At 33.7% G+C, this 16233-nt stretch overlaps 1 protein-coding gene across 2 annotated transcripts; it reads right to left on the bottom strand.

Annotated features, from left to right (window-relative positions):
• Window positions 1–1451: 1451 nt before the first annotated feature.
• On the bottom strand, window positions 1452–6851 carry LOC133286697 (probable methyltransferase PMT15). Of its 2 annotated transcripts, XM_061484147.1 has the most exons (7): window positions 6553–6851; window positions 6052–6510; window positions 4388–4598; window positions 3984–4281; window positions 2983–3375; window positions 2273–2350; window positions 1452–1942 (listed from the first exon to the last, which is right to left on the bottom strand). In XM_061484147.1, exons 1-7 carry the CDS (start codon window positions 6772–6774, stop codon window positions 1702–1704), a joined length of 1902 nt encoding a protein of 633 aa, XP_061340131.1. In that variant the 5' UTR covers window positions 6775–6851; the 3' UTR covers window positions 1452–1701. The 2 variants fall into 2 exon arrangements, with proteins under 2 accessions (XP_061340131.1, XP_061340130.1); XM_061484146.1 differs by having other exon boundaries at window positions 6052–6851.
• Between the last annotated feature and the right edge of the window lie 9382 nt (window positions 6852–16233).

The raw sequence follows: 16233 nt of genomic DNA, 5'->3' as shown, positions 1-16233 counted from the left end.
TTTTGCAGGTTGCATAAACATATGGCAGGGTTGTCTTGATTATAGTAATCCATCCATAGAATGCTGATTGTAATTTATCTTGCAGATACTATTTCCAAGTTACAGAAAACAGGATCAAAAGCACCATAAAGGTGGGTTCTAAAAGGGGAGAGGTTGAAGATTTGAGTGAACAGCAATGTCACTTCCGATCAAGCCTCACCGTCTGGAGATTTGCACTTCAACCCACACAACAAAGTTTTAGCTTCTAACCTGAATTACTTCACACGGGCTTTGCTGACCATACAAGGTCGATAAAAGTATCTTTTCACAGTGTATTTTCGTCTCCTTTATTTTTACACAGTGCAACTTATCCAGCTTTCCTCAAAAAATCACCCCCAACGGCTTTGCAAATAGTGACAATGCCTGGTTATCAATGACCAAATCTAGGAATGGTATACATTTGTGATTGATGGGGAACTTGATTGAATCCCTCTACCAAACAAGTGCATTCTAGAAAACCATCTTCATTTGCATTGGAAAATTTTTGGTTTCCCTAACCAAACACCACCTAAATATCTTCTCAAAACCGGTGTGCCGTTTAATAACTCAAACATCGGTTTCCTTGTAGCGTGGACTTTTTATTCCTCAATTTTCCTACACAAAGTCACAAACGATGAAATCAAATTAAATGAAATCAAATTATCATTACATTTTTTTGAATATTTTATAATAAAATAGAGTAATGTCTTCATTTTGAACGTAAGGAGATTAGTGAGATTGCTTTCATTTCATATTCTTCAAACTGAGAAAGAAAAATAGATATTAGATGAAATAAAATAAAATATATTTTATTGAGTTTCATTCATTTCTATCTATCTTATTGTAAGTAATTTAAACAATGGTAACTAATATTATTTCGGTCCATTCTATCCCTTTTCATCAATTTCCTTGTCTTCAATTTTTATTCATATGTAGCCAATGCTTTCTTTTCTCATTTTTTTGTGTGTGCATGTATGTTAAAATGTGGCTTACAAAAAAAAAAAGTTAAAATGTAATTAAACGATGCAAGGGGTAAAAATCATATTCATTTCGTGCTCCCCCCGCCGCTCTCTTTTGGTGTTTTTCGAGCGTTCAATATTGCAATAAAAAAAATTATTAGTACTGTCTAAATATTTGATTTGGTGTTCTGTCATTAAAAAAAAAATTACTTAAATATTTTATTTTTATTTTTGTGACAATAGACGGGGGAGAGCTGAGAAGCTCGAGCTATATAACCACTTGGATATTTTCTGGAAAGGACAAATAGAACATATTTGTTATGACAAGAAGTTAAATTTAATAACTTTTTGATAAGGAGACATAAATAATCAAAGATTAATGAACATGTCAATGTCCATTTTATTAAAGGAGATAGATGCATCTATGGCAATATGGCCCATAATTTCTTTGAACAAACTTATATATTGAAACAACTTGGATAAACATTACAATCAATATTCAATCACCAGTTAATGTTCCACCAATTTACAAGCTTTCCCTTTATATTAAAATTTGAATAAAGACTGGTAAGCCTCAAATTACGAATGGGCCATAATTTTATTTAGAAAATTTCACTTTGCACCAGCCACAAAAATTGGGGTTTGAAAGAATTGAATTCATGAGAAAAATTGACATGAAAAGAAAAACAGGGCCAATCTTGAGTTCATCCAGAGAGAGCATATCCTATAGCTTGCTTTGTTGGTTTAAATCTTGTGGTGGGGCTGTCCAGTACTGCTTGATTGCTACCAATATCTTTTGTCTCTGAAAAGGTCCCTCTTCATGGTCTGTAATTCTGACTTCCCATTGCATTTCATCTGCAATGCTCTTCACCTTCACCAACACATCCACATCATCACGCAAAATGACACTACCTTGTGGCCTCAAAATCCTATCCATCTCTAGAAGAATGTCCTCCATATTACATCTGTGACACATTAATTTCATAAATTAGAACATTTTACCAATCTTGATTTATATAGTCACTATTGAAATAAGTTGTTTCTCAATTTCCAAAGTTGGCAATCAAAACAAGAGATGCTGTCCCCCTGGAACTTTTGAGCTAGCCAAAACGAGATTACCTTATATGATTGTGATTGGTTAGGATTAGTTTGCAATTATTACTATTACTCTTAGTTAGTTAATATTGGACTAGAAAACTAAGATTGATTTTAGAAGTTAGATTTAGAATCTTATTAGACTAGAAAACTAGGTTCTCTTCATTTGGCCATTACATCCAATTGATTCTTGTCATTACCTGTTCTGGTAGAGGCTAAAAACTGAATCACCATGTATGAAGTCATATGTTCGCGGGTAAGTGGACATGGCTTCACACCTGAGAGAAGACAAAAGTAGGAAGTGATGAATATTAACTAGCATGTGCCACAACAAATGTTTAGATAGAATTTACTTTGATAATACTAGATTGGAAAATTGTATATGGGAAACAGTGTTCTATCTATACCATAGTACAAAAATTGATAGAATTTGACTACAATCAGATAAGTCTAATAATTTGGGGAGACTTGTGCATTGGCGTTTGTCTTTTTTTTTAGTGGTGTTAAGCTAAGCCCACATAATTTGACCTCTTTTTTCAGAAAGCTGCTATAGGCCCTTGACTATATAAAAAGTTTTAAATTATCAACCAGGAACATGCTGCTAAGTGCTAATCTAATTAGGCATACAAAAAAGCTACTTTTAAGTAATTTATCTATATTGCTTGCCTTTTAATAAAGGGTAATAGTTTTCTCATGCAGTAGGAGATAACTATTATCTCCTACAGACTCATTTATGCAGGTGGGGTCCACTTTCACGGGAAAAAAGAGAAAAAAAGTAAAGTGAGACCCATCTTGAATTTGTGTGTGTGGGAGATAAATTCTTTCTTATGTAACATAAGAAAAATAAATCCCTTTAATAAATCACTCTCAGCTTTTCGGCTTTTCCCTAGCAAATGGAAGAAAAACATACCAATTTTGATAGGTTCCAATTAATCCACGTTCATATATAACGCCAAGGGTGTTGATTTCAGACTCAACAGGGACAATGTTCATGACCCACACTGGATCATCAACTAGTGCAGCTGCAAAACCTCCCAAGTATGAATTCATATCAAGTAGATTTCGATATCTGCCACGCTCTGCTAGCTGAGGGTCCAGGGTCTTGTAGTATGCCACTCTCTTTTTCCATAATTGAGTATCTTCTTCGAACATCTCAGCCGTTATTCCTTTCAGACTTCCTCTACTAATCCTCGGGGGAGTTGAAGTTAATCTCTCAGGCCACTTGGGCAATTCTCCACCACCAACTTGTTTGATGTCGTTTACTTCAGGTAGTGGGGTCAAGCATGTATCAAGTTTAGTGTACCTACATTGAAAAGGCTTGATGAAGTAAACTACCAAAAGGGAAATGTGCACAAGGAAAAATTAAAAGAAAAAAAATTTGCTATGGGATATGTCATATGTGGACTAACAGTGTCTATGGAGAAATATTCACTTGTGGTGGCGAATCACTGTGTACAAACAATAAGCAGAAAGCCAAAGGAAGTGTATATGTGCGTACAATGACAAATAAAGGAATTAGAATTTTAAGAGAGCATACATGTAAAGCTTATAAAGGGGTTAACCTTATATTAGACAAAGGTCGTTATCCAAAGCAGGTGAAACCTTTGTGTGGGTCCAAAACACTATAGAAATGGAGTGAGAAACAAGGCAAAGTATGCAACACAAGCTTAGTTGGACAGGTAGTACATACTGAATATAGGTTTACTAACTAAAGCTAAAATCTGACACAGCAGATTATACTGACTAGTCTCTTTATCATACAACTGGTTTTGGTATCACTGCTAAACTCTCTTTGGCAGCAAGAATAATTTTCTTTTTTCTTTTGACAAGAGACACCACAAAAGCTATGGCCAAAAGCAAAATTCAATAGCCTAAGGAATTTAACAGTAAGAGAGAAAAATGTTATATTACCACGCTGTGTCAGGATCCTGTGCCTCACAAAAGGGTCTATTCGTGAAGATCTTTCGCTTAACTTTGCAATGTATATGATTAGTGGGCTTCTGCCATATTGCAAGGTCATCCTTTTGTATCAATTTTTTCCAACATAGACTTTTTGCTACATTCTCAATTTCATCTTGTTCATTATTGAGACTCTCACGAGTTCTTTCCCATCCTTTCCAATGTTTCTGCCAGTTTATTGGGGGTCCTGATAGAATCCAATACCCTCCAGGACGTAGTACTCTATCAACTTCAGTTAAGTAAATTCCATCTGCCAAATAAAGCAATGCAAAGTCATAAACAAATTTAGTGTCACATTCACACACTCAATAAAAATGAGAATGTGATTTTTACTATTAGGGAATTAATGGATGTACCATACTGGCCCCAAGGAATTAGGCAACGTGAACAGTGAGCCATGTCAAAGGCTCTTGAAGGGTAAGGAAGCCTTATTGAGGCAAGTACTCCAATCAATGCAGGAACTCCTCGTTCAAGTGCAAATTGAACTTGTGCTTCATGAGTATCTCTTGGTGCAAATGACATTGTTAAAATGTCACGGGACAAAAGATAAGCTCCCCAACTTGCAACCTGAATCGTAAATTGCAACTTTTCATTGTCACAAAGTGAATAAAAAGCAAGTTTGGTAGTTTAATAGTGCACAGTCTAATTAAATCATTGAGCATAAAAAGCTTAACGCTTCCAAATGAACAAGACAAGAGAACATAATTTTATATTTCAATGATTATTCTTTGCTTCAATTTGAAGAATTTAAGGAGATATTTTTGTAAAGCAGTTCTTGATGATTCTTTTTTCCTCATTTTCTTCTCCGGACAAGAGGGGGAAAATAGAGGAAAAAAGAAGGTAAAGTTCGAATTTTTGTGATATTTAACACATGAGTTTAATATTTCTCATGTTGTAAAAGATAATTTTATCTCCTATACACATAAAAGTATATGGAACCTATGTGGGGCCATGTAAGAAGAAAAGAAAGAATATAAAATATGGGGCCCACACATTTTTATGTATGTATAGGATATCAGATAATTTTTATATCTTACAACATAAAAATCATAAATCCGTTACTACATAGGAAAAAATTTGGCCCAAGTGAAAGACCTACTTGGATTTGATTCAGTCAATAAAGCAGAATTTGATGTAAAACACAGAGGCCGTGCATCAATTTAATACAAGGAGCCTCACTGACCTGCATATATGACTGATATTATTTATGACAACCAATTCACCCTCCATCTGTTTAAAAGCCAATTTCTTAAAAAAAAAGTCACAATGCCCCAATTTCTTACCAATGTTCCTTAATTCCCTTTCACTCATTGAGATCAACAATAAGGCTTCACATTTTTTATCCTCTCCATATTATTATCGAGTTAAATTTTTTGCTGACCCATTAGCAAAGGTTGATGTAAATTATTTTGTAAAACTCATGAAACTTTACTAAATAACAAAAAATTATCTTACCAGCATTCATTGCATTTTAAAACACCCATATTCATCGTATTATAATAAAGTCCCTCTGAGATCTACAACTACTTCATAGGAAATTTCGTCATTCTTGAAGGATATAGGACAGCCAAATCAAGCACAAGAATTTAATATGCTCCCAAAAATACCCATTATCTGGACCCAAAGAAAGAAACAAATATGATTTGAAATCTCATCTAACCCACATTGTTATTTTAATTTTTAATTTTTTAAAAAGAACACTCAAATTACTACCACAAAGAGGAAGAAACAAAAAATGGAAATATCTATGTTGATTAGGTGGATGCTTGAAGTTGGGCCCACCCGAGTCCCGACCACTGATGCAAAGGGATTCAATATTCTATGAAGTTGTCAACCTACCCATAAAAGGTTAACATGTTAAGTGAACCGAACAACCAGGTTGACTAATAAACCGGCCCGTTCAACCATCAAAATAAACCCAAAAATTGAAAAAGAAAAAGAAATGGAAAAGCAGACATGATATGGAACCGGTTCAGGAAAAACAGAACCGGGAAAACGGTTCGAGAATTAACATACATACCCCACAACCAGTGTCAATGGCGGTTCTGATAGACCCATCTCTGAGATTGATCAGCTTCCCAATATCATCGATGTATGCGCTGGCGCCACGTGGAAACATGGTCCCACCACCGGGGAACTTGAACCGTTCCCCTTCGAACCGGACCCAGTTCTGGTTTTTCTTCTCCACAGTCAACTCCTTATGAGGCACGTTCGCGTACCACGCCGAGTCGCGACTCGCCGGCCACGGCAGCGGCAACCTGTACCCGTGCGGCGCCGGAATCCGACACCGGAGAATCTCCTCCGACGCAGGACAGTGCCTCTCTCTATACATTAGCCTTCCCCTGGGAAACTTCAGCGACCTCTTCGCGTCCTCGCAGGGAGTATACTCGGAGAAAGAGGGATCGCAGGGAGGGAGGTGGGGTCCACGCGCCGCCGTTGGCGGCGGGTCAGGAACGAAGTGGTGGGCGGCGAAGTCGAGCTTGGTGAATGATGGGGCGGTGGTGATGGCGGCGGAGGCGGCGGAGTTGTTGTGTTGTAAGCATATGGGGGACTCGCCGCCGGAGACGACATAGCCAGCGGCGGCGATGGTGGCGGCGGAAGGGTAGTGCTGCCAGCGGCCGAGGAGGTAGAAGAGGGTACAGAGGAAGGTGAGGAAGGTGATGAAGTAGAGATAGGTGAACAACTTGTTTGGTTTTTTTGATGTGAAATTGTGAAGTAGGGTTGCACAGTTAGTGTTTGCCATTCTTTCTTCACTTCGTGTGCATATAGAGAAGAGAGAGAGAGAGAGAGAGTGGTGTTGAAATTGAAGTTGAAGTGACGAAGAGATGAAGTGTAAATGGTCGTCGTTTATTGAAGTTTGAATGAAAACAGGGTAATGTTGGATTTGTATGGTGATGATAGCAAACCATATATGATATTTTCTTACCCTTCACGTCCTCTCTCTCTTACGCCGTCACTTTTTTTTTTTTTTTTTTAATGACCAAATATTAAAAAAAAAAATGTTAATCAAGATTAATTAACGTAATGGTCGTTTTCATTCAACACTTTTTTTAAACAAAAAAATCGCATATCAATATCTCGGTTTCTATGGGCTAAAACAAAACTCACAATACAAACAAATTGCAATCAATTCAATAATCATGCTGAACTGCCAGATCATGCAAACACTTGATTACAAAAAAATTATAGCAATTTAATTAGTTCTAAACTTTAGAATGGATCAACTTTTATTACTTTAATATTTTGTTTCGTAGAATGAACGTTTCTATGTTTGTAAGAAAAAGAAAAATATATACGAAACTGGATCTCTATTCCATTCCTTGTTCCGCAGATTCAGGAATCACTGTTCTTTTCTATTAAATTTGGTGATTGCATGTTCCTTGAAATAAAATTTGTTTTCTATTAACAAACATAACCTCGTTAATTTCATAAAATGACAGTTTTACCTTTTGATGAAATTTATCCATTATTTAATTAATTCGACTAGGATCACATCCAAGCATTGTTGTTAAAATCTCGATTTATCATTACGATTTTATGTTTTTACGATTTTTTTTCACCAAAACGATTTTACTAATATTCCAAATGCTTTTACGTTTTTATAATTTTTTACGATTTTTTTACATTACGATTTTATATTTTACGATTTTTTAATTCTCTCTCGATTTTAACAATATTGATCCCAAGACTTGAATTTAAGACCACTAATTAAGTTGGAAGAATCATTTATCAGGTAATGTACGTGCTTGGTAATATCTAAATTATAATTTTGTTACTCTTCAAGTCTAACAATTTAATTTTAATTATTACTCGTATAGGGTTTTAATGAAAATAATTATGTAAATATAAGAAAAGAGAAAATTATTTGTCATTTTAAATAATACAATTTTATTTACCACAAAAAAATGACACAATTTTACATTTTAGTTGAAAAGATAGTTTCGATGCATAATTGTTGATTTTTACCTTCTCTCTCATCTACTTTATCTCTCTTCCTAATTTTTTTTTTTTTTTTTTGATAAATATCTCTCTTCCTAATTTTACTAAATATAAAGAATGTATAAAATATAAAGTATTTACTAAAACCATATCGTTTCTTTTAAAATAATACAAAATTATATCATTTAAAATGTCTTTTCATATGAAAATATGATAGAACACAATTATTATCTAAACAATTGTAAGAAATGTAAGGCGTATATTATCTAAAATATTGTGTAAATATTGCTTTCTTCACAAATAAAAGGGCTTATTTTAACTACAATTTTTCTTAGGTTATAAAAAAAATTGTCATTATTTATTTTTTGAGAGAGATATTTTTGTGTCATTTAGACCAAATTTAATTACATTCCATAATCCATATTGATTTCAGATACTAAATAATTGAATAATTTGCAAAGTTTTGGTCGCGAAGATACATCCAGAATGTTGAAGATGCAAGTGAGACTGATGACTAATTAAATTTCATGTTAGTTAAAACTGAGTTAAATAAAAGTACCCGTAAATATAATATATTAAAATTTTGGGTTGAAACGACGTTGAGTCCACGAGTAAGGCTTAAGAAAGGGATCCAAGAGTTGAAGGCAGAAGATACGAAGAAAACTGTTTGCGAGTCTATATACAACACTCCGTAACAAACCCGTGGTTGCAATTGCAACCACATGTGCAAGATTCATAGGCTAATTATATCATATGAGATTCATAGGCTAATCCATATTTTTTTTTTCTTCGTATAACTTCACATCAACCGTATATATTTGTATATATATGTAAAAAATAATTTCATCACCTATAATATGGAAAATATTAGTCATATATTATATAATAAGAAAGTATGCATTTAATTTTTCACAATTTCTGCAATTTCCTTTTGTAGATTATCAGTTTTTTGTCGACCCAACTTCTCGTCTTATATATTCTTTGCAATGATTAATTTTGAGATTTATTTACTCTCATCTTGTAAAAAAGATATATCTTATGCTAAGATATAAAATGATTGGATCCGTCACTAAAAAAATAATAATGACAGCATAATTATCGAAACATTTATGAAACAAAATAATAATCTCTTATAATATGACCCTATTATTTTCCTTAATTTTGATAATAATTATATAAAAAATACATCTCCAGTTATATGAAAAATATTTATTTATGTTTGTCTCATATTGAAATTCGTGTTTATTTTTTTAGAAGGTGGGATTTACTCTTTATTCTGTATGCAAGAAAATCAAAAGTTCTCCCTTCCCAAATTATATTTGTAATTCTCTAAGGGAGCGTTTGGTTGAAGTTTTTTATTTGGTTTCCCATTTATTTTGAAGTGGCATTCTATGATTGCTTTGTTTGGTAGAAAGATTAAAAAAATTTAGTTATGCTTCTCTTTTCCCCATCCTTCACAAGCATGTGCAAAATCAAAAGCAAATCATAGTAGAATTTTACCATTTAGGATGTGGTATTCCTAGAAAACTAGCTAAAATGCAAAAAGGTGAATAAAGAGTGTTACCATATTGCCCTCTTCTAAGTACACATGTCTACATCTCTAAAATATCTAAGGGTTGTTTTTGGTATTTCAACACATTTACCTATCATTTCACCTTCAACCAAACGAAGACTCACAAAATTTAACTCAATTTTCCTGGTAAAATTTTGACCAACCAAACAACTTTTTTTTAACTTTCATACCAAACTCACTTTCCAACCATTTCTCTAGTAATTACATTTCCCTAGTATTCAAAAAATTTCTCCTCAACCAAACGACCGCTTAGGGGTATTTGGTAGAAGAGAAAATTTTGTTTACCATCAAAATATAATTAATAGGAATATGTTTGGTAGAAAAGTTAAAAAAAAGTTGTTTGATAGGCCAAAATATTACGAGAAAAATGGGGTTAAATTTTTTGAGTCTATATTCTGTTGAAGGTAAAATATTGATGAGAATGTTATAAAAAAAAAAGAATATTGATGGGAAAATAAGATGAAATTACCAAATTAACCCTTCATTAAATACAAAGAAGTCTCTCTCCAGTTTTCTTTTGGCACGTTTTTTAGAAGGATATTTGTGTCCATTGTTTTTTCCTACTTTTTGGTTTGATGGGGTAATTCTAAAATTACAAAAATTTCAATTTTACACACAAACTGAGATTGCTATGCAAATCCGCATGATGAGTAAATTTTTTAAAACCTCCTATCAAATCTGGTCAACTAGAAAACTCATCTAAACTTTCTCCCTCATCCTAAAAGAAATCTCCTACCAAACACCCCATAAAATGTCAATTTTTGAATCGACTTTAGTTTTCACACTAACTTCGATTTTGATAGGGTTTGCAAAAAGGAGCCAACCTGTCCAGTTGGCTTGTAACCTGTAAAAAATGAATCGGTTGCGTTGGCAAAAATGAACTGCCAACCCGACCCGAGCCAGCTCGGCAAAAAAGAGCCAACTCGAGGGTCAAACGAGCCATGTGAGTTGAGTTTTTTATTTAAAAAAAAAAATACAAAATAAAATATACAAAAGAGACAAAACCGACACATGTTATCATCGTCTTTCTTCTTTCTCTAAACCTAAGTCCATAATCTTCTCACATCGCTGTCATTTTTATATTCTTAAGCTGTGCTTAGGGATGTGCATGGGTCGAACCGAACCGAATTTTTTGAAAAAACGAACCGAATTGGTTTAAATGATTCGGTTCGGTTCAAAACTGGTTCAGTTCGGAAGTGGTTCGGTTCGATTGGTAACCGTTCGGTTCGGGTCGACCCTATTTTCAAAAGAAAAAAATTTAAAATTTAAAAATAAAGTCATAAAAATCAATTTGGTTCGGTTTGAAAATGGTTCGATTTGGTTCGGTTCGGTTCTTAAAGTGGTTCTAAAAATCGATTCGGTTCATGAACTGATTTTTAAAAATCGGTTATTTCAAGGGCGGTTTGGTTCGATTCATGGTTTGGTTCAGTTTTTTTGTTATTTTGCACACCCCTAGCTGTGCTAGCTCTATTTGGTTCAAATATCTTACTAGCAAGTGGTTCTGATTGTTTCTCGATGTTAGTGCAAATTTGTTGTGAAGAAAATTCGAAACTAGAACATTTTGCTTTTACTTGTCATTCTGTTACCCTTTGTTTAAGTTGATGGAAGCCACATAGCTGATATATTAATACTACATGTTCATTTAAATAGGCTGAAAATGAACCAATCTGCGAGCAATTTTCGAGCTAACGCGCAGGCCAATTTTCGAGTCAATCCTCAAGTCAGGTTAAGGTGGGTTTTTTGTCTTATTTTTTTTTAGCCAACTCTAACCCAACTCATTTTTTTCGAATTACACCTAAGTTAAATCAGGTCAAGTCGGATTATCCTATTTTGCCAATCCTAAATTTTGAAGAAAATAAGTATCGATAAAAGGTGGAAGGGCTTAACAGTAAGTACACTATCTGCCTGTCATTTTCAAATTAGAATTGGCATCGGTAACAGGACATAATGTTACTAACTCTTTGTTCCCACAAGAAAACAAACGCAGTACACTGCTGGAACGCAACCGTGTACAGCTAAGTAACTAACCAAGCACAACGTTCAAGTTCATCATATCCGAAAAATAGATCCTTTAACCGTCAAGGGTAGCTCAGTTGTCAGCTGAGCTCCTACGGGATTGCTTGGTGTAGGGATCAAATTCTACCTCAAGTCCACTGTTACAATGAGGGGCTAGCCCAAACGGGCCGTACCCCGAGGGCATGGTGCCCGAAGAAGGTTGAATGAGAATATCTCCTGGCAATGTACCAAAAAAAAAAAATAAATCCTTTTGTATTTTAATTAATATGATTATGTTATGTATAAAAATTCTAATCATAGGAAGAAAAATCAATTATAATAATTTTATAACTATTTATTTATATATTTTTTTTTCTTTTTTTATCATTATTAATTCATCTTTATATAATTATAATTTTTTTTATCATAATATGATTATATTAATAACACATGAAAGTAAAATTGACTGGAATCGTCACTTTAGAAAATCATATTCAGATTAAATATATGTAAACTTGTAATTGATGAATCTTAAAGATGGATAATTGGGCACGCAACTCAATTTAGAATTAATTTTATCTTTCTACTAATCTTTTTCCTGTACCCGGGTCATACAAATGCTGGAGGAGCAGAGTCATCCCAAAGAAATAATTAAAGTTAGGGGAAAAAAAATGTTAAAATAAGAATGAAATTGAGACAAACCGTTAATAGTTTGACTTTGGGTGATATGTGCAATTGCTATAACCAACGTGGTCAAGTTCTCAATATGAACATGTTGCAACAAAACTGGGCCCCACTCCTAAGTCTACATGTCAAGTTTTAATGGGTTAATCACTAGCTAGCTTGTGGCATGTGTGCCACTAAAAATGGTTGTGGCACCAAAGAATCACCCAATTGAATATGTCTTATTTGAATTCATGTTTGGTTTTTTATCTCATGATATTTTTAAAGTTAGTCATTTTCTTATTATTTGGTTAAGCTCTGTTTGCCTTTTTAACCATACACAAACTAAAGATTTTTTCTTTTTGCGCGAATTTAACAAATCTTTTGTAAACCTCATGTGGTTAGTTTAAGAGCGCAAAGAGTATATATATAGGATTAATAAAAATTTAGTTTGTGCCAAAAATTTTTTTTTTTTTAATTACATCTTCAACATGATAACTCCCATAATCGACGTGGCTAAGATTTTCTGATGGTTTCTTTCTTTTCTTTTTTTATAAAATGGGATTTTCGAATGGTTTCTAAATACTGTAGGATCAAGCGCTTCAATTTGGTCTTCCAGGGGCTGTGTTTGTTCTTGGCTTATGTTCTGTAAAAACAATTCAAAAAATATAAAAAATATAAAATCAACAGTCATAGTAGCTTTTAGCTTTCTAATCATCTCACAGAAGAAAACGGATTACTCTAATTGGATTCATTGACTAAAGGAATGCCAGCTTACAGAGGATTTCCCTTCGTGAATAAAGTCATTTAAACTGAAAGTCTATAACAGCCGCAATTTTCCTTCAGTGGTTAGACATGCAAAAACAATGTTGTCGTCAACCCAAAATGAATATAATTTAATTTCTAATGCACATGTACAACTCTAATCAATGAATGCCTGATTATTTGTTAATAAATTCGATCATGCGAGTGCGTGAATAGCATTACTCTGCATGCATTTTTAATGTCTTAATCTTGCCGCAAAGTTTATTATTTGATTGGGATGCTGTATCATCTATGCTCTATCTGAATTTGTGTGCATGAATAGAATCTTTTTTTTTTTTTTTTAATGGTCATTGTTGTTAAGAAATTATCACATTTTTTAAGTTTTAGGTGGATAAATATATAATCATCTGTCACTTTTAAAGAATGAAGACAAGTGTTTTGCTGTGTCCAGAAGCTACACATGTATGGTTAACTTTTCGAGTCTCAACTTGTTTTAAAATAAGGTCCTTTCATGATGAAGACTGTTAGGTATGTTGGAAGGCCATTCGAAGTTTATTAACTAAAAAAAAATCAACATTGGCTTGCTGTGTTGATGGTTATTGGTTACATTGTGGTCTCCTCTTGAAGTGTCTTGTGGACGTCTTTTTCTTTCCTTATGTAGGGTAGATGGAATCCAACTTTTATGTTAGTATAACAATGCGTGATGGATCAATAACGTGCCACAGCGTGCTATTCATCCATGATTTGCACATCAGAAAAAAACATTATTGATATATTTTCATGATACTTTGAATACAAAGTGTTCCAATTGATCATGTAATGAATTAAAGTGTTTTGGACTAACCTCAACAATCTTGTACCGATCCTTAAAGATCTATTTAAGGGATCACTCTTCTATCTTTTTAAAGTGAGACTTTTAGACTCGTACCATGGATCGTCTTACTCCTTGGTCAGCTCATTTTATACACGTCTGAAGATGTGCGCACTTGTCTCTCACACACAGTGGGGTCCATTGGACAAAATTGTTATGGCTCTATCTCTCTCATTATTAAGAAATATTTTACCATATATATACATATATATATATATATATATATATATATATTCTCTTTAACCATTAAAAGGACATCTTGTATACTACATTTAATGAGTTGTTAATATACTGAAATCTAGAGTCATATATTGTACCCTTTCACCACCCCCTTCCTTAGCCTATACCTCAAATACTCACGGTGTCTCCTCCATGCAACTTTGGTTCATATATATCACAATATGTAATAAACAGTGTTACATAAATATACTTCATCCTTTCAAGAGAAACAGAACTAAACTCCTCACTTTACCGTTCACAAACAGATAAATCCTAGTCATTAAAACGTAATGAAAACTCTTCTTCAGAGCTATATTAACTATGATTTCCTTCAAAATCGGTGCTCCTGAATTAAAGGTTCTAGGGATATATGTATATGAGTGAGGTGTTAAGTGGACAATAGGATATGGAACTGGTCCTACCTACCGGACCATGACAACAATTTTCTCTGCGTCTTAATTGGCCAAGAAAATATTCTTGGGCAAATAAATGGTTTCTAAACAAGGAGGCATGATAGGCTGGATTGGATCAACAATCCCCATGAGTGCACATGAGACCCATGTGAATTCCACACATAGATGTGATTGAATTACAGTGGCCATAAATTCTTAGCCTAGGTAGGTGGGTAGAAATTTCCTAATATCTCAACTTCTCAAGAATAGAAGCTACACGTGCTTGATCACTTCCCTGGTCTTATTCAGTTTATGCGTCGAAACCAATGCCTATTTCGTGTACATAAAGGTATATATACATATATAGGACTTCCTATCAGAATCAGAGCTTTTATTGGGAAAGGTAAGAGTATGTATACATATCAGGAAGCATAGGGATTGCCTTGAGAAATGGAATAACAATGGTTCATGACTAGGTCAGAATATTATGTTATAGATTTTGACTATTTTCTTTTGTTTTTGTTTCGCTTTCTACCAATTAATTAATTATTAATTTTAAATAAATAATAACCGTTAGATGGACGAAAATCAACGGTTGAGAAGATGAGTAAGAGTTGTAAATCTTACTCTAGAGTCAAAAGATTCCTCCCCGGGAATATTTTCTTTTGTTTTTGTTTCGCTTTCTACCAATTAATTAATTATTAATTTTAAATAAATAATAACCGTTAGATGGACGAAAATCAACGGTTGAGATGATGAGTAAGAGTTGTAAATCTTACTCTAGAGTCAAAAGATCCCTCCCCTTTCCCGGGGAGGAATCTTTTGACTCTAGAGTAAGACTTACAACTCTTACTCCTCATCTCAACCGTTGATTTCCATTCATCTAACGGTTATTTATACCAATTAATTAATTATTAATTTCAAATAAATAATAACCGTTAGATGAACGAAAATCAACGGTTAAGATAATGAGTAAGAGTTGTAAATCTTACTCTAGAGTCAAAAGATCCCTTCCCTTTCCCGACTAATAAATGCTTTCTCCTGCCCCTTGCAACATAAGGCATTTTAAAGTTGGTTCCAACGCCCAACTAATTATTAATGGTGAAAACTAGTTATTTGTTTGAAGAAGCATTTTTCCAAATAGACACATTCCAGGCCTAGCCCATAAACACTAATCAAGGTGAATGCTATAAGCCCATCACATTTTTTCTAACTAGACACATATTGCACGCCTAGCCCATAGATGCATTATGCAACGTTTATGTTAATATTTCAATGCCTTTTTTTTTTTTTTTGGGTACATTAACCTTTCAATCTTTTGACCATAACTACCAAAGATCGCATTGAATGAGCTACATAATTCTCTGCCGTTGCAGTTCTCTAGTTTATGCTGAACTGAACTTGTTTTTAGCTAGTAAAGTATGGATTCATCTAATCTTATGTTGTATGAGAAAAGATTTCTCATGTTGTAGACACATATGTGGTAGGGTCCGTCATTTAAAAAGTAAAAAAAAAGAGTGTCACGGTTACGTACCTATTTATTTTTTTAAATTTGTATTCTGTAATGTTTGCTTCCTAGCTATTTGGACGTGTCATCACTCATTCCATTAAGATCTGTAACTATGAAACTGTATTGTTTATCAAATTATCAATGGTTAGTAGTGGTCAGTGATTCATATACAATGATTATTCCCATGTTACATGACAGAGAGAATTGTTAAAAAAGAACGTTAAGAAAGAACAGGAGTGGAGTATAAAGAGTGAATGTATTGGGAATTTGGAGGC

Source organism: Gastrolobium bilobum, unplaced genomic scaffold, assembly GCF_033153095.1.
Source record: "Gastrolobium bilobum isolate Gb01-03AN ecotype WA unplaced genomic scaffold, APGP_CSIRO_Gbil_v1 utg16848, whole genome shotgun sequence".
Classification (NCBI taxonomy): domain Eukaryota; kingdom Viridiplantae; phylum Streptophyta; class Magnoliopsida; order Fabales; family Fabaceae; genus Gastrolobium; species Gastrolobium bilobum.
The sequence above is the reverse complement of the archived record's forward strand: the minus strand, read 5'-3'. Positions and strand labels throughout refer to the sequence as shown.